Below are 23,689 nucleotides of genomic sequence, written 5' to 3'. Positions count from 1 at the left end.
CAGTGTCCCCAGTGACCCCCTTGCTGCACTCCCCAGTGCTCCCACTTCGACCCTGCAGCTCTCCCAGTCCCTTCTTAGTGTTCCCAGTCCCTCCCCAGTTCAGCGGCTCAGCACTCCCCGGCCCCTTCCAGTGCTCCCGGTGATTCCCAGTGATCCCAGTAGCCCCCCCCCAGTGCTGCCAGTGATTCCCAGTGATCCCAGTAACCCCCCCAGTGCTCCCTGAGCTCCCAGTGACCTGCAGTGATCCCAGTAACTCCCAGTGATCCCAGTAACCCCCAGTGATCCCAGTAACGCCCCTCCAGTGCTCCCTGAGCTCTCAGTGATCCCAGTAATTCCCAATGATGCAAATAATTCCCAGTGATCCCAGTGATTCCCAGTGATCCCAGTAACCCCCCCCCAGTGCTCCCTGAGCTCCCAGTGACCCGCAGTGATCCCAGTGATTCCCACTGATCCCAGTAACCCCCAGTGATCCCAGTAACGCCCCCCCAGTGCTCCCTGAGCTCGCAGTGATCCCAGTAATTCCCAATGATGCAAATAATTCCCAGTGATCCCAGTGATTCCCAGTGATCCCAGTAACCCCCCGTGCCTCCCCAGTGCTCCCTGAGCTCCCAGTGACCCGCAGTGATCCCAGTAATTCCCAGTGATCCCAGTAATTCGCAGTGATCCCAGTAACTCCCAGTGATCCCAGTAATCCCCCACGATCCCATTAATCCCCAGTGACCCCAGTAACGCCCAGTCCGTCCCCAGTGCTGCTTTCCATTGGTCTGCCCAGCTGTCAATCACAGCCTCGGCCCCGCCTCCCCATGGAACGCCGATGGCGATTGGCCAGTGTGTCCAAGAAGTCCCCGCCTTCCCCGGGGCTCTTCTGCCGCTGATTGGTTTAGCACCGGGCGCCGTGCGCGCTGATTGGTCTGTTCACGTCCACGTGCCAGAGGCGTCTTCCCGCCCTTTCCCACCTGCTCTTCTCCCGCTGCTCCCTGCCCTGTCAGTGTCCGCCTTTCAGTTCTTCTATTGGTTCTCCCCGCTGTCAATCTCGCGCAGCGGGCGGTGATTGGCTGCTCCCCGGGCGGGGGCGGGAGCAGACGGCTGTATGGCGGCTGAGGGGGACGCGGCAGCCATGGCGGCGGCGCTGCCGGCGGCGGTCGGGGACGGTCCCGGGGCGAAAGGAGCGGAGCCGCCGGAGCTGCTGGAGCTGCTGGAGCTCTGCGGGGCCTGCCGGGAGCGGCTCAGCCCCCAGCGGGAGCCGCGGCTGCTGCCCTGCCTGCACTCCGTGTGCCGGGGCTGCCTCGGGGCCGCGCCGGGAGCCGCCGGCGCCGACGGGCAGGGTGAGGGGAGGCGGGAGCACGAGGAGCTACCGGGGCTTACTGGGGCTTACTGGGAGCTCGGGGAACACTGGGGAGGCGCCGGGAATTATTGGGATCAGTGGGGGTCGGTGCGGTTTTAGGGTTTGCTGGGAATGCTGGGGATTACTGGGATCGCTGGGCTAAGGAGCACATTGAGGGTTACTGGGGAAGCACTGGGAATCACTGGGACCACTGGGAGTTACTGGGATCACTGGGAGTTACTGGGGAGGCACGGGGGTTACTGGGATCACTGGGAGTTACTGGGATCACTGGTGGGGCACTGGGAGTTACTGGGATCACTGGGAGTTACTGGGATCACTGGGGAGGCATGGGGAGTTACTGAGATCACTGGGAATCACTGGGATCACTGGGAGTTACTGGGATCACTGGGAGTTACTGAGATCACTGGGGAGGCACGGGGGTTACTGGGATCACTGGGAGTTACTGAGATCACTGGGGAGGCACGGGGGTTACTGGGATCACTGGGAGTTACTGAGATCACTGGGGAGGCACGGGGGTTACTGGGATCACTGGGGGTTACTGGGATCACTGGGGAGGCACGGGGGTTACTGGGATCACTGGGGGTTACTGGGATCACTGGGAATCACTGGGGAGGCACGGGGGTTACTGGGATCACTGGGGGTTACTGGGATCACTGGGGAGGCACGGGGGTTACTGGGATCACTGGGGGTTACTGGGATCACTGGGAATCACTGGGGAGGCACGGGGGTTACTGGGATCACTGGGGGTTACTGGGATCACTGGGGAGGCATGGGGAGTTACTGGGATCACTGGGAGTTACTGGGATCACTGGGAATCACTGGGGAGGCACGGGGAGTTACTGGGATCACTGGGAATTACTGGGATCACTGGGGAGGCACTGGGAGTTACTGGGATCACTGGGGGTTACTGGGATCACTGGGGAGGCATGGGGAGTTACTGGGATCACTGGGAGTTACTGGGATCACTGGGAGTTACTGGTGGGGCACTGGGAGTTACTGGGATCGCTGGGCTAAGGAGAACATTGAGGGTTACTGGGGAAGCACTAGGAGTTACTGGGATCACTGGGGAGGCACGGGGGTTACTGGGATCACTGGGGAAGCACTGGTGGGGCACTGGGAGTTACTGGGATCGCTGGGAATCACTGGGGAGGCACGGGGAGTTTCTGGGATCACTGGGAGTTACTGGGAGCACTGGGAATCACTGGGAGTTACTGTGGTCGCTGGGAATCACTGGGAGCACTGGGACTTACTGGGACTTACTGGGGGCTCTGCGGGGAGGGTGGGACCCCTCTGTCCGTCCCGGGGGACACTGTGACCCTGCCCCAGGGGACACTGTGACCCTGCCCCGGGGGACACTGGGCGCCACCCGTGGGTGGCTCCTTGTCCCTGTCCCTCTCCGGGGAGGTTTAGGGGACACTGTGACCCCGTGGGTGGCTCCTTGTCCCTGTCCCTCTCCGGGGAGGTTTAGGGGACACTGTGACCCCGTGGGTGGCTCCTTGTCCCCGTCCCTCTCCAGGCAGGTTCTGGGGACTCCAGGGACCTCTCTGAGGTGACATCAGTGGCCCTGGTGGCCCTTGGGCTCCGTGTTGGAGGTCCCCAGCCCCCACCCCGCTGATGAGCCGGCCCTTGGTGACAAGGGGAGGTGACAGAGGAGGACGGGGGGTGACTTTGTCCCCTCCCTGTCCCCGCAGTGTTCAACTGCCCCGTGTGCCACCAGCAGTGTCCCCTCGGGGACATCACGGACAACTTCTTCCTGCAGGACGGGCCGGCGCTGGGCCAGGCCGGCGGGCAGGTACTGCCTCGTTAGCGCTAATTAGCGTTGATTGGGGGGGAGGGAGGGCCCCCCAGCGTGTCCCTTGTCCCCAGAGCTGCACCAGCTGCGAGGACAACGCGGCGGCCACCAGCTTCTGCCAGGAGTGCGCGGAGCCGCTGTGCGGGACCTGCGTGGAGGCGCACCTGAGGGTCAGGTACACCCGGGAGCACACCGTCAGGGCACTGGGTGAGTCTGTGCCACCCTCCTGTCACCTCCCTGTCCCTTCTGTCACCTCCTGTCTGCTCCCTGCCACCTCCGCCCTGTCCCCATCACTGTGTGACACCTGTGTGAAAGCCCATCAGAGGGTCAGGTACACCCGGGAGCACACCGTCAGGGCACTGGGTGAGTCTGTGCCACCCTCCTGTCACCTCCCTGTCACCTCCCTGTCACCTCCCTGTCACCTCCTGCCACCTCTGCCCTGTCCCCATCACTGTGTGACACCTGTGTGGAGGCGCACCACAGGGTCAGGTACACCTGGGAGCACACCATGAGGGCACTGGGCGAGTCCCTGTCACCTGTGCCACCTTCCTGTCCCCTCTGTCCTCTCTCTCATCTCCTGTCCCTGCTGATGCTGTCAGTGGATCCGTCCCGGTGCCATTCTCGGTGCCATTTGGGGCCCTGTCCCAGTGCCATCCCAGCACTGTCCCGGTGCCCTCCCAGCCCCGTTCCCAGTGCCATCCCCTGTCACCATTCCCAGGCCCATTCCCAGTGCCATCCCCTGTCACCATTCCCAGTGCCATCCCCTGTCACCATTCCCAGGCCCATTCCCAGTGCCATCCCCTGTCACCATTCCCAGTGCCATCCCCTGTCACCATTCCCAGTGCCATCCCCTGTCACCATTCCCAGCTCCGTTCCCAGTGCCATCCCCTGTCACCATTCCCAGTGCCATCCCCTGTCACCATTCCCAGCTCCGTTCCCAGTGCCATCCCCTGTCACCATTCCCAGTGCCATCCCCTGTCACCATTCCCAGCTCCGTTCCCAGTGCCATCCCCTGTCACCATTCCCAGTGCCATCCCCTGTCACCATTCCCAGCTCCGTTCCCAGTGCCATCCCCTGTCACCATTCCCAGTGCCATCCCCTGTCACCATTCCCAGGCCCATTCCCAGTGCCATCCCCTGTCACCATTCCCAGTGCCATCCCCTGTCACCATTCCCAGTGCCATCCCCTGTCACCATTCCCAGCCCCGTTCCCAGTGCCATCCCCTGTCACCATTCCCAGTGCCATCCCCTGTCACCATTCCCAGTGCCATCCCCTGTCACCATTCCCAGCCCCGTTCCCAGTGCCATCCCCTGTCACCATTCCCAGTGCCATCCCCTGTCACCATTCCCAGGCCCATTCCCAGTGCTGCCCCATTCCCCCTCCCAGTGCTGTTCCTGGCCCTGTTTCAGTTCTATTCTCGGTGCTGTTCCCGCTGCCACCCAATCCCCATTCCCATCCCCATTCCCATCCCCATTCCCATCCCCATTCCCATCCCCATTCCCATCCCCATTCCCATCCCCATTCCCATCCCCATTCCCATTCCCATCCCCATTCCCATCCCCATTCCCATCCCCATTCCCATTCCCATTCCCATCCCCATTCCCATATCCCCATTCCCATATCCCCATTCCCATATCCCCATTCCCATATCCCCATTCCCATATCCCCATTCCCATATCCCCATTCCCATATCCCCATTCCCATATCCCCATTCCCATATCCCCATTCCCATATCCCCATTCCCATCCCCATCCCCATCCCCATCCCCATCCCCATCCCCATTCCCATCCCCATTCCCATCCCCATTCCCATTCCCATTCCCATCCCCATTCCCATCCCCATTCCCATCCCATTTCTGTTTGCTCGTTCCCATTTTCCCGTTCGCATTCCTGTTCATGTTCCTATTCCCCCATTCCTGTTCCCATTTTCCCATTTCCATTCCCATTCCCCCATTCCTGTTCTCATTTTCCCATTTCCATTCCACTGTTCCCTTTCCCATTCCCCCATTTTCCCTTTTTCCCATTTTCCCTTTTTCCCATTTTCCCTTTTTCCCATTTTCCCTTTTTCTCATTTCTCCTTTTTCTCCCATTTTCCCCTTTTCCCATTCTCATTCCCCCATTCCCCTTTTCCCCTTTTCCCCTTTTCCCTTTTTCCCTTTTTCCCTTTTTCCCTTTTTCCCTTTTTCCCTTTTTCCCTTTTTCCCGTTCCCCTTTTCTCGTTCCCCTTTTCCCGTTCACTTTTCCCCCCTTTTCCCCCTTTTCCCTCCATTTTCCCATTCCCCCATTTCCCCCCATTTTCCCTCCTTTCCCCATTTCCCCTATTCCCATTTTCCCATTTTCCTCTTTTCCCATTTTCCCGTTCCCCCATCCCCATTCCCCTTTTTCCCCGTTTTCCCCCATTTCCCCCATTCCCATCCCCATTCCCTGTTTTCCCCCATTTTCCGCCATTTGCCCCTGATTTTTCCCCCATTTGCCCCCCATTTCCCCCATTTCCCATTCCCTTTTCCCCCATTTCCCCCATTTTTCCCTGCTTTCCCCTATTTCCCCCCATTTTCCCCCCATTTTCCCCCCATTCTTCCCCATTTTCCCCCCATTTTCCCCCCATTCTCCCCCATTTTTCCCCCATTCTCCCCCATTTTCCCCCCATTCTCCCCCATTTTCCCCCATTTTTCCCCTTTTTCCCCCATTCCCATTTTCCCGTCCCCGTTCCCATTTTCCCATCCCCTTTTTCCCATCCCCATTTCCCCCCCATTCCCCCATCCCCATTCCCATTCTTCCCCCATTTCCCATTCCCATTCCCCCCCCTTTCCCCCCCTTTTTCCCCACTTCCCCCCATTTTCCCCCATTTCCCCCCATTTTCCCTGTTTTCCCCCCCTTTCCCCCATTTTTCCCCCCATTTTGCCCCCATTTTGCCCCCATTTTCCCCCATTTCCTCTCCCCATTTCCCCTCCCCATTTCCCCCATTTTCCCATCCCCTTTTCCCCCCTTTTCCCCCATTTCCCCCATTTTCCCCCATTTTCCCCCATTTTCCCCCCTTTTCCCCCATTTCCCCCTTTTCCCCCATTTTCCCATTTCCCCCATTTTCCCATCCCCTTTTCCCCCATTTCCCCCATTTCCCCCATTTTCCCCCATTTTCCCATTTTCCCCCATTTCCCCCATTTTCCCCATTTCCCCATTTCCCCCATTTCCCCCATTTTCCCCCCTTTTCCCATTTTCCCCCATTTCCCCATTTTCCCCCATTTTCCCCCATTTCCCCTCCCCATTTCCCCCATTTCCCCCATTTTCCCATTTTCCCATTTTCCCCCATTTTCCCATTTTCCCCCATTTTTCCCATTTCCCCTCTCCATTCTCCCCGTGCTCTCTCGGCAGCCGCCCCGTGCCCGGCGCCGTGCCCGGCGCACCCGGCGCTGCCTCTGGCGCTGTTCTGTGGCACCTGCGACGCCCTCACCTGCCACGAGTGCCACCACCGGGGCACCCACCGCCACCACCCGTGAGTGCCGCCCCCCGCGGGGCTAATTACCGCTAATTAACGCTAATTACCGCCGCAATCGCCGGGGCGGGAGAGCGGGAATGGGTCTGGGTGGGGGAAGGGGCCAGCCCACCCTTAAAGGTGGATTTAATTAATTAATTAAGCTAATTGATTACTGAAAAACACCCGGAGTTGGCCTGCAGGTTAATTACCCGTGCTAATTAATTAGTGATTTTATAAACAAAGTCATTAGCTGGGCAATCTGCCAGCCTGGGAAAGGGAATGGGTCTGGGTGAGGGAAGGGGCACTTGCTCGGCCAGCCCACTTTTGAAGGTGCTTTAATTAATTAATCAAGCTAATTGATTACTCCAAAACACCCGGAATTGGCCTGCAGGTTAATTACTCCTGGTAATTAATTACTGATTTTATAAACAAAGCTCGTTAGCGCAGCAATCTGCCAGCCCAGGAAAGGGAATGGGTCTGGGTGAGGGAAGGGGCGCCTGCTCAGCCAGGTAAAGCACCCTTGAAGGGGCTTTAATTAATTAATTAAGCTAATTGATTACTCCAAAACACCCGGAGTTGGCCTGCAGGTTAATTACTGCTGCTAATTAATTACTGATTTTATAAACAAAGCTCGTTAGCTGGGCTGGTTCTGAAGGGTTAAAATGAGAATTCATGAGCAGAGGGGGTGGCTGGAACTGGAGAGAGCTGATTAGTGACTGTTCAATTAGTGATGTTATTGATTGTTCCAATTAATTGCGTTTTTAATCAGTCTTAGTTGAGCTTTGTTTATGATTTTGCCGGGTTTTGCTCAGTTTTTTTCAGTTTTGCTCTCAGAGTGGTCAAACTTTTGGGGGAATCAATAATAGTTCGATTACTTAGCTGAAAATATATTTAATTATCTGCTTATTTCACTAATTAATTTACTTGATCGTTAATGGTATTAAACACATTTTTGTTAGGCAGGATCTTAAAGTAACTAAGGATTAAATGATAGAATCTGTAATCTGAGGCATCTTGTTAACTAAAACTTCTTAGTGCACTAACCTAATTAATTAGATAATCGATGCCTAATGAGGGCTAATTAGCTTATTAATGGTTAATGAGTTTATAAGATTAATTGTTCTTTTTTCTTTCTCTTTTCTCCTGTCTTTTCCTCCCTTTTTCCGCCCCTTTTTCCCCATTTTCCCCTTTTTCCATTTCCCCCTTTTTCCATTTTCTCCTTTCCCGCCTTTCCCCCCTTTTTCCATTTTCCCCTTTTTCCATTTTCCCCTTTTTCCTTTTTCCCCTTTTTCCTTTTTCCCCTTTTTCCATTTTCTCCTTTCCCACCTTTCCCCCCTTTTTTCTCTCCCCTGCTTTTCCCTTTTTTATTTTCTCCCTTTCTCCCTGGTTTTGTGCTCCCTGTCCTGTCCCTTTTCCCTCTTCCCTTCTCTTTTCCTTCTCTTTTCCACCTCTTTTTCCTCTCCCATTTTTTCCATTTCCCCTCTCTTTCCCCGTTTTTTCCCCATTTTCCCCCTGTTTTTCCCCCGTTTCTCCCCGTTTCTCTGTTTTTTCCATTTTCTCCTCGGTTTCTCCCCACTTCTCCCTGGTTTCTCTCTGGTTTTGCCCCATTTCTTTGTTTATCGCCATTTTCTCCCCATTTCTCCCTGGTTTTCCTGTTATTTCCCCTCGTTTCTCCCCATTTCTCCCTGGTTTGCCCCCCTTTCTTCCCATTTTTCCCGCCATTTTTCCCGCCATTTTTCCCGCCATTTTTCCCGCCATTTTTCCCGCCATTTCCCTCCCCATTCCCTCCCCATTTTCCTCCCCATTTTCCCCCCCATTCCCTCCCCATTCCCTCCCCATTGCCCCCCCATTCCCCCCCATTCTGCCCCCATTCTCCCCCCGTTTTCCCCCCATTTTCCTCCATTTCCCCCCATTTCCCCCCATTTCCCTCCCCATTTCCCTCCCTATTTCCTTCCCCATTTTCTTCCTCATTTTCCTCCCATTTTCACCTCCCATTTTTCCCCTCCCATTTTTCCCCTCCCATTTTCCTTCCCCATTTTCCTTCCCCATTTTCCTTCCCCATTTCCCTCCCCATTTCCTTCCCCATTTCCTTCCCCATTTCCTTCCCCATTTCCCTCCCCATTTTCTTCTCCATTTTCTTCCTCATTTTCCTCCCATTTTCCCACCATTTCCCCCCATTTTCCCCCATTCTCTCTCCGTTTCCCCCCCATTTCCCTCCCCATTTCCTTCCCCATTTCCCTCCCCATTTCCTTCCCCATTTTCCCCCCATTTCCCCCCCTTTTCCCCCCCTACCCCCCCATTTTCCCCCATTTTCCCCCCTTTCCCCCCCATTTCTCCCCATTTCCCCCATTTCCCTCCCCATTTTCCTTCCCCATTTCCTTCCTCATTTTCCTCCCATTTCCCACCCCTTTCCCCTCCCATTTTTCCCCCCCATTTTCCTTCCCATTTCCTTCCCCATTTCCTTCCCCATTTCCTTCCCCATTTCCTTCCCCATTTCCTTCCCCATTTCCTTCCCCATTTCCTTCCCCATTTCCTTCCCCATTTCCCTCCCCATTTTCCTTCCCCATTTTCTTCCTCATTTTCCTCCCATTTTCCCACCATTTTCTCTCCCATTTTTCCTCCCCTTTTCCCTCCCGTTTTCCCCCATTTCCCCCCTTCCCCCCCATTTCTCCCCGTTTTCCCCCATTTCCCTCCCCATTTTCCTTCCCCATTTCCTTCCTCATTTTCCTCCCATTTTCCCACCATTTTCCCCTCCCATTTTTCCCCCCCATTTTCCTTCCCATTTTCCTTCCCCATTTCCTTCCCCATTTCCTTCCCCATTTCCCTCCCCATTTCCCTCCCCATTTTCCCTCCCATTTTCCCTCCCATTTTCCCCCCGTTTTCCCCCATTTTCCCCCCATTTTTCCCCCATTTCCCCTCCCATTCCCCCCATTCCCCCCCAGTTCGCAGCCCCTGGACGACGCCGTTCTCCAGCAGCGCTCGGTGCTGGCGGCGCTGCTGCAGCGCCTGGGGGAGCGGCACGGGGCGCTGCAGCGCTCTGCACGGGAGCTGCGCAACTCGTGGGTGTCCCAGTGCTCCCCAGTGCCCCCCAGTGCCCCCCCAGTGCCCCCCCAGTGCTCCCCAGTGTCCCCAGTGTCCCCCAGTGCCTGGGGGAGCGGCACGGGGCGCTGCAGCGCTCTGCACGGGAGCTGCGCAACTCGTGGGTGTCCCAGTGTCCCCCAGTACCCCCCAGTGCCCCCCAGTGCCCCCCCAGTGTCCCCAGTGCCCCCCAGTGCCTGGGGGAGCCGCACGGGGCGCTGCAGCGCTCTGCACGGGAGCTGCGCAACTCGTGGGTGTCCCCCAGTGCCCCCCCAGTGTCCCCCAGTGCCCTCCCAGTGCCCTCCCAGTGCCCCCCAGTGTCCCCCAGTGCCTCCCAGTGTCCCCCCAGTGTCCCCAGTGTCCCCCAGTGCCTGGGGGAGCGGCACGGGGCGCTGCAGCGCTCTGCATGGGAGCTGCGCAACTCGTGGGTGTCCCAGTGCTCCCAGTGCCCCCCAGTGCCCCCCAGTGCCCCCCCAGTGTCACCCAGTGCTCCCCAGTGTCCCCAGTGCCCCCCAGTGCCTGGGGGAGCGGCACGGGGCGCTGCAGCGCTCTGCACGGGAGCTGCGCGCCTCGTGGGTGTCCCCCAGTGCCCCCCAGTGCTCCCCCAGTGTCCCCAGTGCCCCCAGTGCCCCCCCAGTGCCCCCCCAGTGCCCCCCAGTGTCCCCAGTGCCCCCCAGTGCCCCCCCAGTGCCCCCCAGTGCCTGGGGGAGCGGCACGGGGCGCTGCAGCGCTCTGCACGGGAGCTGCGCGCCTCGTGGGTGTCCCCCAGTGTCCCCCCAGTGTCCCCCAGTGCCCTCCCAGTGTCCCCAGTGTCCCCAGTGTCCCCCAGTGCCTGGGGGAGCGGCACGGGGCGCTGCAGCGCTCTGCACGGGAGCTGCGCAACTCGTGGGTGTCCCAGTGCTCCCAGTGCCCCCCAGTGCCCCCCCAGTGTCCCCCCAGTGCCCCCCAGTGTCCCCAGTGCCCCCCAGTGCTCCCCAGTGTCCCCAGTGCCCCCCAGTGCTCCCCAGTGCCCCCAGTGCCCCCCCAGTGCCCCCAGTGCCCCCCCAGTGCCCCCCCAGTGCCCCCCAGTGCCCCCAGTGCCCCACCAGTGTCCCCAGTGCCCCCCAGTGCCCCCCAGTGTCCCCAGTGCTCCCAGTGCGCCCCCAGTGCCCCCCAGTGGCCCCCACAGCCCTGAACCGCTGTGTCCCCAGTGTCCCCCAGTACCCCCCCAGTGTCCCCCAGTGTCCCCCCAGTGCCCCCCAGTGTCACCCCAGTGCCCCCCGCGCCCCCCAGTGCCCTCAGTGTCCCGCCAGTGTCCCGCCAGTGTCCCCCCAGTGCCCCCCGCCATGCCCCCCCAGTGCCCCCCCAGTGTCCCCAGTGTCCCCCAGTGCCTCCCAGTGCCCCCCAGTGCCCCCCAGCGCCTGGGGGAGCCGCACGGGGCGCTGCAGCGCTCTGCACGGGAGCTGCGCAACTCGTGGGTGTCCCAGTGCTCCCAGTGCCCCCCAGTGCCCCCCAGTGTCCCCCCAGTGCCCCCCAGTGCCCCCCAGTGCCCCCCCAGTGTCCCCAGTGTCCCCCAGTGCCTGGGGGAGCGGCACGGGGCGCTGCAGCGCTCTGCACGGGAGCTGCGCAACTCGTGGGTGTCCCAGTGCCCCCCAGTGTCCCCAGTGCCCCCCAGTGCGCCCCCAGTGCCCTCCCAGTGCCCCCCAGTGCCCTCCCAGTGTCCCCAGTGTCCCCCAGTGCCTGGGGGAGCGGCACAGGGCGCTGCAGCGCTCTGCACGGGAGCTGCGCAACTCGTGGGTGTCCCAGTGCTCCCAGTGCCCCCCCAGTGCCCCCCCAGTGCCCCCCCAGTGCCCCCAGTGCCCCCCAGTGCCCCCCAGTGCCCCCCCAGTGCCCCCTGCCATGCCCCCAGTGCCTCCCAATACCCCCCAATACCCCCAGTGCCTCCCAGTGACCCCCCAGTGCCCCTGACCCACGGTCTCCGCAGTGTCCCCAGTCCCCCCAGTTCCCCCAGTGTCCCTGACCCGCGGTGTCCCCAGTGCCCCCCAGTGCCCCCCCAGTATTCCCCAGTGCCCCTGACCCGCGGTGTCCCCAGTGCCCCCAGTGTCCCCCAGTATTCCCCAGTGTCCCTGACCCGCGGTGTCCCCCAGTGCCCCCCAGTGCCCCCCCAGTATTCCCCAGTGCCCCTGACCCGCGGTGTCCCCAGTGCCCCCAGTGTCCCCCAGTATTCCCCAGTGCCCCTGGCCCGCGGTGTCCCCAGTGCCCCCAGTGTCCCCCAGTGTCCCCCAGTGCCCCTGACCCGCGGTCTCCGCAGTGTCCCCAGTCCCCCCAGTCCCCCCAGTCCCCCCAGTGCCCTGAGCCCGGTCTCGGCAGGCTCCGGCGCGCGGCGGACGCGCAGCAGCGCGTGCAGGTGCAGGTGAAGACGGCCATCCTGCAGGTGATGCGCGAGCTCAACCGGCGCGGCCGCGCGCTGCTCGGCGACGCCCAGGTGAGCCCGGGGACACCGCGGTGACGCCACCATCGCCACGGTGACGTCACGGCGGTGACGCGGCGGCGTTGTCCCCGCAGAGGGCGACGGAGCGGCGGCAGCAGCGGCTGCAGCGGCAGCAGCGCGCGCTGGGCCGGGCGCAGCGGCTGCAGGAGCACGTGCTGCGCTTCACCGCCCGCGCCCTGCGCCGCCCCCACGGCGCCGCCATGCTGCGCTGCAGGAGCCTGGTGAGGGCTGCACCCCGGAACGCCCGCGGGGAACCCCGGGGAGACCCCAAAATACCCACGGGGAGCCCCGGGGAGACCCCAAAATATCCACAGGGACCCTCGGGGAGACCCCAAAATACCCACAGGGACCCCCAAAATACCCGCGGGGAGCCCTGGGGAGACCCCAAAAACACCCGCGGGGAGCCCCGGGGAGACCCCAAAATACCCATGGGGAACTCCAAAATACCCACGGGGAGCCCCGGGGAGACCCCAAAATACCCATGGGGAACCCCAAAATACCTACGGGGAACCCCAAAATACCCGCGGGGAGCCCCGGGGAGACCCCAAAAACACCCGCGGGGAACCCCGGGGAGACCCCAAAATATCCACGGGGAACCCCGGGGAGACCCCAAAATATCCACAGGGACCCCCAAAATACCCACAGGGACCCCCAAAATACCCGCGGGGAGCCCCGGGGAGACCCCTGGGACCACCCAAAATACCCGTGGGGAACCCCGGGGAGACCCCAAAAACACCCGCGGGGAGCCCCGGGGAGACCCCAAAATATCCACAGGGAACCCCGGGGAGACCCCAAAATACCCGCGGGGAACCCCAAAATACCCACAGGGACCCCCAAAATACCCGCGGGGAGCCCGGGGAGACCCCAAAAACATCCGCGGGGAACCCCGGGGAGACCCCAAAATATCCACAGGGACCCCCAAAATACCCACGGGGAGCCCCGGGGAGACCCCAAAATACCCGTGGGGAACCCCGGGGAGACCCCAAAATACCCACAGAGACCCCCAAAATACCCGTGGGGAACCCCGGGGAGACCCTGGGACACCTCTGGGACCACCCAAAATACCCGCGGGGACCCCCTGGGACCCCCCTGGGACCCCCCAAATCCCCACAGGGACCCGCTGGGACACCCCCCAAAATACCCACAGGGAACCCCTGGGAGACCCGAGAGACCCCCTGGGACACCCAAAATACCCACAGGGACCCCCCTGGGACCCACAGAAACCCACAGGGACCACCTGGGACCCCCCAAATCCCCACAGGGACCCCCTGGGACACCTCTGGGACCCTCCAGAATATCCACAGGGACCCCCCTGGGACCCCCGAGAGACCCACAGAGACCCCCTGGGACACCCCGAAATACCCACAGGGACCCCCCTTGAACCCCCCAGAGACTCCCCTGGGACCCTTCAAATCCCCCTCAGAACCCCCTGGAACCCCCCAGATCCCCTCAGAGCCCCCCCAAAACAGCTCCTCGGGCTGCAGGTGGCACTTGGGGACACTTGTGTCCTTTGGGACTCTGGCTCTCAGAGTGAAGCCGTGCCCAGGCTGTGCCCCTCAGACCCCCCTGGACCCCCCTGGAACCCCCCAAACCCCCTCAGAGCCCCCAGACCAGCACCTCAGTGTGGGACCTCCAGGGGTGGCGCTTGGGGACACTTGGGGACAGTTGTGTCACCAGGACTCTGTGCTCTGGGAGCGAAGCCACCCCTGGGCTGTGCCTCATCTCACCTGGGCCCAGGTGTCCCCTGTGTCACCTGCTTGGGGCTCAGGGGGAACAATTTGTCCCCAGTGTCCCCTGTGTCCCCTGTTTTGGGGCTCAGGTGGTCACAGGGCAGTCCCCAAGGGATGGTTTGTCCCCAGTGTCCCCTGTGTCCCCTGTTTTGGGGCTCAGGGGGGACAGTTTGTCCCCAGTGTCCCCTGTGTCCCCTGTTTTGGGGCTCAGGGGGGACGGTTTGTCCCCAGTGTCCCCAGTGTCCCCTGATGCCACTGCTCGGTGTCCCGTGGTGCTGTGGCCGGGGGTTGTCCCCAGCAGGTCCCCTCGAAAGCCCTGGGAGGTGACAGGTGCCACCAGGGTGCCACATCCTGTCCCCCTGAGTCCCACTGTGGTCCCACACGTCCCTGGGGTGCTCTGGCTGTCCCCACGCCACCGTGCCACCCCCGGGCAGTGTCCCTGTGTCCCCACACCGCCGTGCCACCCCTGGGCAGTGTCCCTGTGTCCCCACACTGCCGTGCCACCCCTGGGCAGTGTCCCCACGCCACTGTGCCACCCCCGGGCAGTGTCCCTGTGTCCCCACACCACCGTGCCACCCCCAGCAGTGTTCCCATGTCCCATGCCACCCCAGGCAGTGTCCCCATGTCCCCGTGTCCCTGTCCCTGTCCCAGCTCCAGGCCCAGCTGCTGAGGGCACTGGCAGTGTCCCCATGTCCCTGTGTCCCATGCCACCCCAGCAGTGTCCCACGTGTCCCCATGTCCCCACATGTCCCCTGTCCCTGTCCCAGCTCCAGGCCCAGCTGCTGAGGGCGCTGGCAGCGTCCCCATGTCCCCTGTCACCCTGGCAGTGTCCCCATGTCCCCATGTCCCCTGTCCCTGTCCCAGCTCCAGGCCCAGCTCCTCCGGGCTCTCCGGGTCACCGTGGAGCCCCCCGAGCCCCAGGGGGACCTGAAATTCCAGTGGGACCTGCAGGCCTGGACCCGCAGCGCCGAGAGCTTCGGTGAGGGGACAATGGGGACAGTGGGGACACCCGGGGGACAACGGGGACAGCGGGGACAGGGGGGACAGAGGGGACACCCACAGCGCCGAGAGCTTCGGTGAGGGGACAATGGGGACACCCGGGGGACAGTGGGGACACCCGGGGGACAGCGGGGTCAGGGGGGACAGAGGGGACACCCGCAGCGCCGAGAGCTTCGGTGAGGGGACAATGGGGACAGTGGGGACCCCCGGGGGACAATGGGGACACCCAGGGGACAGTGGGGACAGGGGGGACAGAGGGGACACCCGCAGCGCCGAGAGGTTCGGTGAGGGGACACCTGGGGGACAATGGGGACACCCGGGGGACAGCGGGGACAGGGGGGACAGAGGGGACACCCGCAGCGCCGAGAGCTTCGGTGAGGGGACACCCGGGGACAGTGGGGACACCTGAGGGGACAGAGGGGACACCCGCAGCGCCGAGAGCTTCGGTGAAGGGACACCCGGGGGACACCCCAGGGGACAGCGGGGGACAGTGGGGACAGGGGGCAGTGGGGACAGCAGAGACAGCGGGGACAGCCTAGGGGGCACCCTGGGGTCAACCCGGGGGACAGCCCAGGGGACAGCCCAGGGGACAGTGGGGACAGGGGGGATAGCAGAGACAGCGGGGACACCCCAGGGGACAGCAGGGACAATGGGGACAGCAGAGACAGCGGGGACAGACAGGGGGGATCGGGACGGCAGTGGCGAGAGACAGGGGGTGTCAGGGAGGGGTGACAAGGGACAGGATATCCCAGGGTGGGGGGTGACAAGGGACAGGATGTCCCAGGGTGGGGGTGACAAGGGACAGGAGGTGTCAGGAGGGGTGACAAGGGACAGGGGGTGTCAGGGAGGGGTGACAAGGGACAGGATGTCCCGGGTGGGGGGTGACAAGGGACAGGGGGTGTCAGGGCCCCCAGGGCCACCCTGACCCCTCCCCCCGCAGGCACCATCATCTCGGAGCAGCCCCTCCCCCCCTCGCTGAGCCCCCCGCCCTCGCTGAGCCCCCCGGCCGCCAGCCCCCGGGACCCCTTCCCCGCCTCGCAGGTACCGTGGGGGGTCCCAGCCCCCGGGACCCCTTCCCCGCCTCACAGGTACCGTGGGGGGGCTTTGGGGGGTCCTGGGACCCCTTCCCCGCCTCGCAGGTACCGTGGGGGGGCTTTGGGGGGTCCCAGCCCCCGGGACCCCTTCCCCGCCTCGCAGGTACCGTGGGGGGACCCTGGGGGGTCCCGGGACCCCTTCCCTGCCTCGCAGGTACCGTGGGGAGACCCTGGGGGGTCCTGGCCCCCCGGGAGCCCCCCGGTGACACCCCCCTGTCCCCAGGGCCACCCCCAGGCCATGGTGGTCAGCGGGGGACAGGTGACCCCCGAGCTGCTCCTCGGGGAGCAGGAGCCCCCCTGGGCGCCCCTGGGCGGGGCCGAGGGGCCGGACTGTCCCCCCCAGCTGTCCCCACCCCACCTGGACCCGCGGCCGGCCGAGACCCCCGAGCTGGGTGAGTGGGGGGACACAGAGGGGACACGGGAGGGGACACGGGAGGGGACACGAGGGGACCCCCTGACGCCGTGTTTGTCACCAGCCACCAGCCCCCCTGAGAGCGCCGGCACCGCAGCGAGGAGGTGAGGGGGGGTGGCCCCTGTCCCTTGTCACCCCCCTGGACCCCCTGGATCTCCTGTCCCTTGTCACTCCCTCTGGGACCCCTGTCCCTTGTCACCCCCCTGGACCCCCTGAGACCCCCTGTCCTTTGCCACTCCCCCTGGACCCCCTGTCCCTTGTCACCCCCCTGGACCCCCTCTCTTGTCACTCCCCCTTGACCCCCTGTCCCTTGTCACCCCACCTGGACCCCTGGGACCCCCTGTCTTTTGTCCCCCATGTCCTGCTCTGTTCTGTCCCTCGCCACCCTCCTGTCCTGCTCCCTCCTGTCCTTGTCACTTCATGTCCTGCCATCCCCTGTCCTGCATTGGCCTTCCCCAAGAACCTCCTGTCCCCTGTCACCCCCCTGGGACCCCTGTCCCCTGTCACCCCCCCTGGACCCCTTCTCTTGTCACCCCCTGGACCTCCTGTCCCTTGTCACTCCCCCTGGATCTTCTGTCCCTTGTCACCCGCCCTAGACCCCCTGTCACCCCCCTGGACCCCTTCTCTTGTCACCCCCCTGGACTCCCCTGTCCCCTGTCACCCCGTGTGGTGGCCCCTTGTCACAGGGGTGACATTTGGGGCTCCCTGGAGCCCCCCGGCTGCCCTGACCCCCCCCTTCCCTGTATCCAGGAGGAAACCCGGGAGTTCTCCCTGGGAGGAGAAGTTCGTTAAGAAGCTGCTCATTAAGCGGTAATTAGAGGGGAGGGAAGGAGAGATCCTGGGACCCCTCTGTCCCTTGTCACCTCTGTCCAGGGCCACCTGCAGCCCCTCCTGTCCTAAAGGTCCCTTGGCCAGGACGTCCCTGTCCCCTGTTCCGGGGTCCCCCCGTGCCACCCTTGTCCCCAACACCCCTGACCTTGTCACTGTCCCTGGGTGTCCCCAACACTCCTGACTTTGTCACTGTCCCCAACACCCCTGGCCTTGTCACTGTCCCTGTGTGTCCCCAAGGCCCCTGCTCTTGTCACTGTCCCTGGGCTCCCCCTGTCCCCAACACCCCGACCTTGTCACTGTCCCCCGTACCCTGACCTTGTCACTGTCCCCAACACTCCTGGCCTTGTCACTGTCCCTGGGTGTCCCCAACACCCCTGACCTTGTCACTGTCCCTGGGCTGCCCCCATCTCCAATTCTCCTGCCCTTGTCACTTTCCCTGGGTGTCCCCAACACCCCTGACCTTGTCACTGTCCCTGGGCTGCCCCCATCTCCAATTCTCCTGACCTTGTCACTGTCCCCAGTGCCCCTGACCTTGTCACTGTCCCTGGGTGTCCCCATCACTCCTGCCCTTGTCCCTGTCTCTGGTCCCCCTGTCCCCAATGCCAGGGACTCGCAGGCCCCCGAGCTCCTGGGCTCTGTCCCCTGGCAGTCCGGGTGTCCCCCAGCCCTGTCCCCTGGCTGTCTGGGGGTCCCCCAGCCCTGTCGCCTGGCTGTCCGGGGGTCCCCCAGCCGTGTCCCCTGGCTGTCCGGGGGTCCCCCAGCCCTGTCCCCTGGTGGTCCGGGGGTCCCCCAGCCCTGTCCCCTGGTGGTCCGGGGGTCCCCCAGCCCTGTCCCCTGGCGGTCCGGGGGTCCCCCAGCCCTGTCCCCTGGCAGTCTGGGGGTCCCCCAGCCCTGTCCCCTGGCAGTCCGGGTGTCCCCCAGCCGTGTCCCTGTCCCCAGGCGGGGCCCCCCCGGGGCGCAGGGCAGCCCCCGGCTCCCCAAGGTGCCGCGGGTGAGCCTGGAGCGCCTGGAGCTGGACCTGGAGCTGGACCCGGCGCAGCCGCCCGTGTTCCGCATCTTCCCGGGGCCCTCGGCCGAGGAGTTCAGCGTCATTGTCATCGAGCAGGGGACAGCGGGGACAGCAGAGCCACACGGAGCCCTCCCTGTCAAGGTGAGCGTCCCCCGGTCCCATCCGGGTCCCCCTGTCCCACTGCCACCGTGTCCCCCTCCCTGTCCAGATAAGGGTGTCCCGTGTTCCCCTCCGCTGTCCCCTTCCCCATCCAGGTGAGTGTCCCCCGTCCCTGTCCCCATCCAGGTGAGTGTCCCCAATGTCCCTCCCCGTCCCTGGTGTCCCTCCCATGCAGGTGAGTGTCCCCTGTGTCCCTCCCCATCCAGGTGAGTGTCCCCAGTGTCCCTCTCATGCAGGTGAGTGTCCCCAGTGTCCCTCCCCATCCCCAGTGTCCCTCCCCATCTCCAGTGTCCCTCCCATGCAGGTGAGTGTCCCCAGTGTCCCTCCCATGCAGGTGAGTGTCCCCAGTGTCCCTCCCCGTCCAGGTGAGTGTCCCCTGTGTCCCTCCCCATCCAGGTGAGTGTCCCCAGTGTCCCTCCCCATCCCCAGTGTCCCTCCCCATCTCCAGTGTCCCTCCCCATGCAGGTGAGTGTCCCCAGTGTCCCTCCCCATGCACGTGAGTGTCCCCAGTGTCCCTCTCATGCAGGTGAGTGTCCCCAGTGTCCCTCCCCATCCCCAGTGTCCCTCCCCATCTCCAGTGTCCCTCCCATGCAGGTGAGTGTCCCCAGTGTCCCTCCCATGCAGGTGAGTGTCCCCTGTGTCCCTCCCCATCCAGGTGAGTGTCCCCAGTGTCCCTCCCCGTCCAGGTGAGTGTCCCCAGTGTCCCTCCCCGTCCAGGTGAGTGTCCCCTGTGCTCCTCCCTTGCCCAGGTGGGGGTCTCCCCTCCCTGACCGTGTCCCCCTGTGCAGGAGGAGCAGCAGGAGTCGCCCATCGGGGACATCGGGGACATCGGGGACACCAAACCCGTGGGGCTGCCGCCGCCTCTCCCGGGGGAGCCGGGCCCTGCCCCGGGCTCCTCCCCTGGCCCGGGGCTCCCGGTGGTCCTGGCGGGGCTCCCGGGGGTCCCGGGAGGGCTCCCGGTGGCCCCGGGGGAGATCCCGGTGGTCCCGGGGGGGCTCCCGGGGGTCTCGTGCTGCCGCGTGTGCGGCCAGGCCGGGGCCGTGGTGATGTGCGACCGCTGCCAGCGCTGCTTCCACCTGCACTGCCACCTGCCCGCCCTGCAGGACGTGCCCAGGTACGGGACCCGCCGGGATCCGCTGGGATCTGCCGGGATCCGCTGGGATCTGCCAGGATCCGCTGGGATCTGCCGGGATCCGCCGGGATCCGCTGCCCCTCAGTGCCTCCCTGGGCCCCGGGATCCACTGCCCCGTGTCACCTCCCTGAGTCCCCCAATGTCCCCAGGATCCACTGCCCTGTGTCACCACCCTGAGTCCCCCAGTGTCCCCAGGATCCTCTGCCCTGTGTCACCTCCCCGAGTCCCCCAATGTCCCCAGGATCCACTGCCCCGTGTCCCCTCCCTGAGTCCCCCAATGTCCCCGGGATCCACTGCCCTGTGCCACCCCCCTGAGTCCCCCAATGTTCCCGGGATCCACTGCCCTGTGCCACCCCCCTGAGTCCCCCAATGTTCCTGGGATCCACTGCCCTGTGTCCCCTCCCTGAGTCCCCCAGTGTCCCCAGGATCCACTGCCCTGTGCCACTCCTAAGTCCCCCAATGTCCTCAGGATCCACTGCCCTGTGTCACCTCCCTGAGTCCCCCAGTGTCCCCAGGATCCACTGCCCTGTGTCACCTCCCCGAGTCCCCCAATGTCCCCAGGATCCACTGCCCTGTGTCACCATTGAGTCCCCCAATGTCCCCAGGATCCACTGCCCCGTGCCACCTCCCTTGGATCTGTTGGGATCCAGTGCTCCAGTGTCACCTCCCTGTAGATCAGCTGGATCTGAGATCTTTGACCTCCTGGATCCTGGGATCTCCTATCCCTGATCCTCTGGGAATCCCCCTACCGACCCCAAATCTCATGGGATCCCCCCTCCCCACCCCCAGCAGCCCCTCCCCCTCAATCCCAGACCTGTAGGGTCTCACGGGATCCTATTCCCGATCCCGGACCCCTGGGGGTCTCTGGGCTCTGATCCCATGGGATCCCATTCACAATCCTGGACCTCTTGGGGTCTCTGGGCTCTGATCCCATGGGATCCCATTCCCGATCCCGGACCCCTGGGGGGTCTCTGGTCACCGATCCCATGGGATCCTGTTCCCATTCCCAATCCCAGACCCCTGAGGGTCTCTGGGTGCTGATCCCATGGGGTCCTGATCCCAGACCCTTGGGGGTCTTTGGGTGCCGATCCCATGGGATCCAATTCCCAATCCCGGACCCCTGGGGGTCTCTGGTCACCAATCCCACTGGATCCCATTCCCGCAGCCCCGAGTGGACGTGCCTGCTGTGCCAGGAGCTGTCCCCGCCCGGCCCGGACGCGGGGCAGGGCCCCTCGCACAAGCTGAGCCCCCAGGACCAGCAGGTGAGCGCGGGGCGGCGCCACGGGGCCCTTGGGTGCTCTCTCCCCACCGCGGGGCCCTCGGGTGCTCTGTCACCACTGTGGGGCCCTCGGGTGCTCTGTCACCACCACGGGGCCCTCTGGGGTGCTCTGTCACCGCCGCGGGGCCCTTGGGTGCTCTCTCCCCACCGCGGGGCCCTTGGGTGCTCTGTCACCGCCGCGGGGCCCTCGGGTGCTCTCTCCCCACCGCGGGGCCCTCCGGGGTTCTGTCACCGCCGCGGGGCCCTTGGGTGCTCTCTCCCCACCGCGGGGCCCTTGGGTGCTCTGTCACCGCCGCGGGGCCCTCCGGGGTTCTGTCACCGCCGCGGGGCCCTCGGGTGCTGTGTCACCACCACGGGGCCCTCGGGTGCTCTGTCTCCACCGTGGCGCCCTCGGGGGCTCTGCCACCACCGCGGGGCCCTTGGGTCGCTCCCGGTGTCACCTCAGTGTCCCCACCCCGCAGAGGTGCGAGTTCGTCCTGCTGGAGCTGCTGTGCCACGAGCCCTGCCGGCCCCTGCAGCGCCTCTGCAGCTCCCCGGTGAGCCCGGCGGGGGCACGGCGGGGCCAGACTGGGAACAGCGGGGGTCAGACTGGGAACAGACTGGGAACAGACTGGGAACAGACTGGGAACAGCGGGGCTCAGACTGGGAACAGACTGGGAACAGCGGGGTCAGACTGGGAACAGACTGGGAACAGACTGGGAACAGACTGGGAACAGACTGGGAACAGCGGGGTCAGACTGGGAACAGACTGGGAACAGACCGGGAACAGACTGGGAACAGCGGGGGTCAGACTGGGAACAGACTGGGAACAGCGGGGGTCAGACTGGGAACAGACTGGGAACAGCGGGGTCAGACTGGGAACAGACTGGGAACAGCGGGGGTCAGACTGGGAACAGACTGGGAACAGCGGGGGTCAGACTGGGAACAGACTGGGAACAGACTGGGAACAGCAGGGTCAGACTGGGAACAGACTGGGAACAGACTGGGAACAGCGGGGTCAGACTGGGAACAGACTGGGAACAGACTGGGAACAGTGGGGCTCAGACTGGGAACAGACTGGGAACAGACTGGGAACAGCGGGGTCAGACTGGGAACAGACAGGGAACAGCAGAGGCACAGACTGGAAACAGCGGGGGTCACAGACTGGAAATAGTGGGGAGCATGGCGGGGGTCAGACTGGGAACAGACTGGAAACAGTGGGGGGCACACACTGGTCCCAGTAGGGGTCACAGCAGGGGTCCCAGACTGGTCCCAGTTTGGTCACAGACTGGTCACAGTGGGCGTCACACACGGGTTCCAGTTGTGTCCCAGACTGGTCCCAGACTGGTCCCAGTGGTGTCACAGACTGGTCACACACTGGTCCCAGTTGGGGTCACAGACCGGTGCAGACTGGTCCCAGCTGTGTCACAGACTGGTCTCAGACCGGTCCCAGCTGTGTCACAGACTGGTCTCAGACCGGTCCCAGGTGTGTCACAGCCTGGTCCCAGACTGGTCCCAGTTGTGTCACAGACTGGTCTCAGACCGGTCCCAGGTGTGTCACAGCCTGGTCCCAGACTGGTTCCAGTTGTGTCGCAGACTGGTCTCAGACTCGTCCCATTTGGGGTCACAGACTGGTCCCAGTTGGGTCACAGACTGGTCCCAGGCCGGTCCCAGTGGTGTCACAGCCTGTCCCCTGTCCCCTGTCCCCAGGACAGCCGCGACGCCATCGACCTGACGCTGATGCGGGCGCGGCTGCAGGAGAAGCTGAGCCCGCCCTACGGCAGCGCCGAGGAGTTTGCCCGCGACGGCTGGCGCCTGCTGCAGCAGTTCCACCGCCTCACCGAGGTCAGGCCGTGCCCGGGGGTCCGGGGGGGGTCCCGGGGGGCTCCAGCCCCCCTGAACCCCCCTGTGCCCCCCAGGACAAGGCGGACGTGCAGTCCATCCTGGGGCTGCAGCGCTTCCTCGAGAGCCGCCTCAGCACCGCCTTCGGAGACCAGAAGTTCTCGCGGCTCCTGCTGGATCCCGAGGAGGCCCTGGAGGGGTCCCCGGGGTGCTGAGCCCCCTCCCGGGACCCCCGTGTGCCCCCAGCCCGGGGTCCTGGAATGTCCCTGTCCCCCGTTATCGCGGGGTCACCTGGGGAAATAAAGCCCTGCTCGTGCTCCTGGTGCTCCCTCATTTCAGTGCCTGGGGCTCCGGGACCCTCCCTCGTTTCAGCGCCTGGATTGGACCTGCGGCTCCGGGACCCTGCCTCATTTCAGGGCCTGGCTGCACCTGCGGCTCTGGGACCCTCCCTCGTTTCAGGGCCTGGCTGCACCTGCGGCTCCGGGACCCTCCCTCGTTTCAGGGCTGGATCCCCCCCAGTGCCCCCCATCTTCCCTTCTGCCGCCCCCTGAGCCCAACTGGGAGCGGGTGGGGCGGGGGCGGGCAGCACTGGGAGGGGAGGGAGCGGGCCCGGGATGGCCCCGCGGGCGGGACCGGGGCGGGAAACCGGGCCCGGTACGACCCCTGGGCCCGGTACGGCCCCTGGGCCCGGTAAAGATGGCGGCGCCCATGAGGAACATGGCGGCGCCCATTGGGAGAAAGGGCCGCAAGCTCCGCCCCCGGCACGCGATTGGCTGGTGGGAGCCGGGGAGAGCCGAAGTGTTCCGGAAATAGCCGAGTGTGCGGCGCGGGAGAGAGGTCCGGGGAGATACGAAGTGGGGGCCGGAAAGAGCCGAAGAGTTCCGGAAAGAGCCGAGGGACGGGAATCGTTACTTTTCGGAGCGCCTCGTTCCTTTTCCGGAAGAACCCGAAGCGTTCCGGAAAGCGCCGAAGGAAGGGGGGCGGGACGAAACACCGGAACGAGTCGATTTCTTCCGGAAGAAGCCGAGGCGCCCTCGGGCCCGCCCGAGCCTTTGCAGACAGTGCTG

At 63.9% G+C, this 23,689-nt stretch overlaps 1 protein-coding gene across 2 annotated transcripts; it reads left to right on the top strand.

Moving 5' to 3' along the window:
- Nucleotides 1-1,062: 1,062 nt before the first annotated feature.
- TRIM28 (tripartite motif containing 28) lies at nt 1,063-22,941 on the top strand. 2 transcript variants are annotated; one of them, XM_063425020.1, is made up of 18 exons: nt 1,063-1,325; nt 3,037-3,137; nt 3,212-3,344; nt 6,506-6,626; nt 9,551-9,667; nt 12,036-12,150; nt 12,231-12,377; nt 14,751-14,865; nt 15,826-15,926; nt 16,203-16,371; nt 16,456-16,495; nt 17,142-17,201; nt 18,162-18,372; nt 19,179-19,504; nt 20,688-20,784; nt 21,263-21,337; nt 22,491-22,625; nt 22,700-22,941. In XM_063425020.1, the coding sequence occupies exons 1-18, from the start codon at nt 1,091-1,093 to the stop codon at nt 22,835-22,837; spliced, it is 2,436 nt and encodes an 811-aa protein (XP_063281090.1). In that variant the 5' UTR covers nt 1,063-1,090; the 3' UTR covers nt 22,838-22,941. The 2 variants fall into 2 exon arrangements, with proteins under 2 accessions (XP_063281090.1, XP_063281089.1); XM_063425019.1 differs by having other exon boundaries at nt 3,194-3,344.
- Nucleotides 22,942-23,689: the final 748 nt, after the last annotated feature.

Source organism: Prinia subflava, unplaced genomic scaffold (assembly GCF_021018805.1).
Source record: "Prinia subflava isolate CZ2003 ecotype Zambia unplaced genomic scaffold, Cam_Psub_1.2 scaffold_48_NEW, whole genome shotgun sequence".
NCBI classification, from domain to species: Eukaryota; Metazoa; Chordata; class Aves; order Passeriformes; family Cisticolidae; genus Prinia; species Prinia subflava.
This window is presented reverse-complemented; position numbering and strand designations above follow the sequence as displayed.

Coding starts and splice junctions, on each gene's coding strand:
- TRIM28 (XM_063425019.1), top strand. CDS start 1,091: ATGGCGGCTGAGGGGGACGCGGCAGCCATGGCGGCGGCGCTGCCGGCG. Junction 17,202..18,161: donor AAGAAGCTGCTCATTAAGCG/GTAATTAGAGGG, acceptor CCCTGTCCCCAG/GCGGGGCCCCCCCGGGGCGC. Junction 19,505..20,687: donor GCCCTGCAGGACGTGCCCAG/GTACGGGACCCG, acceptor CCATTCCCGCAG/CCCCGAGTGGACGTGCCTGC.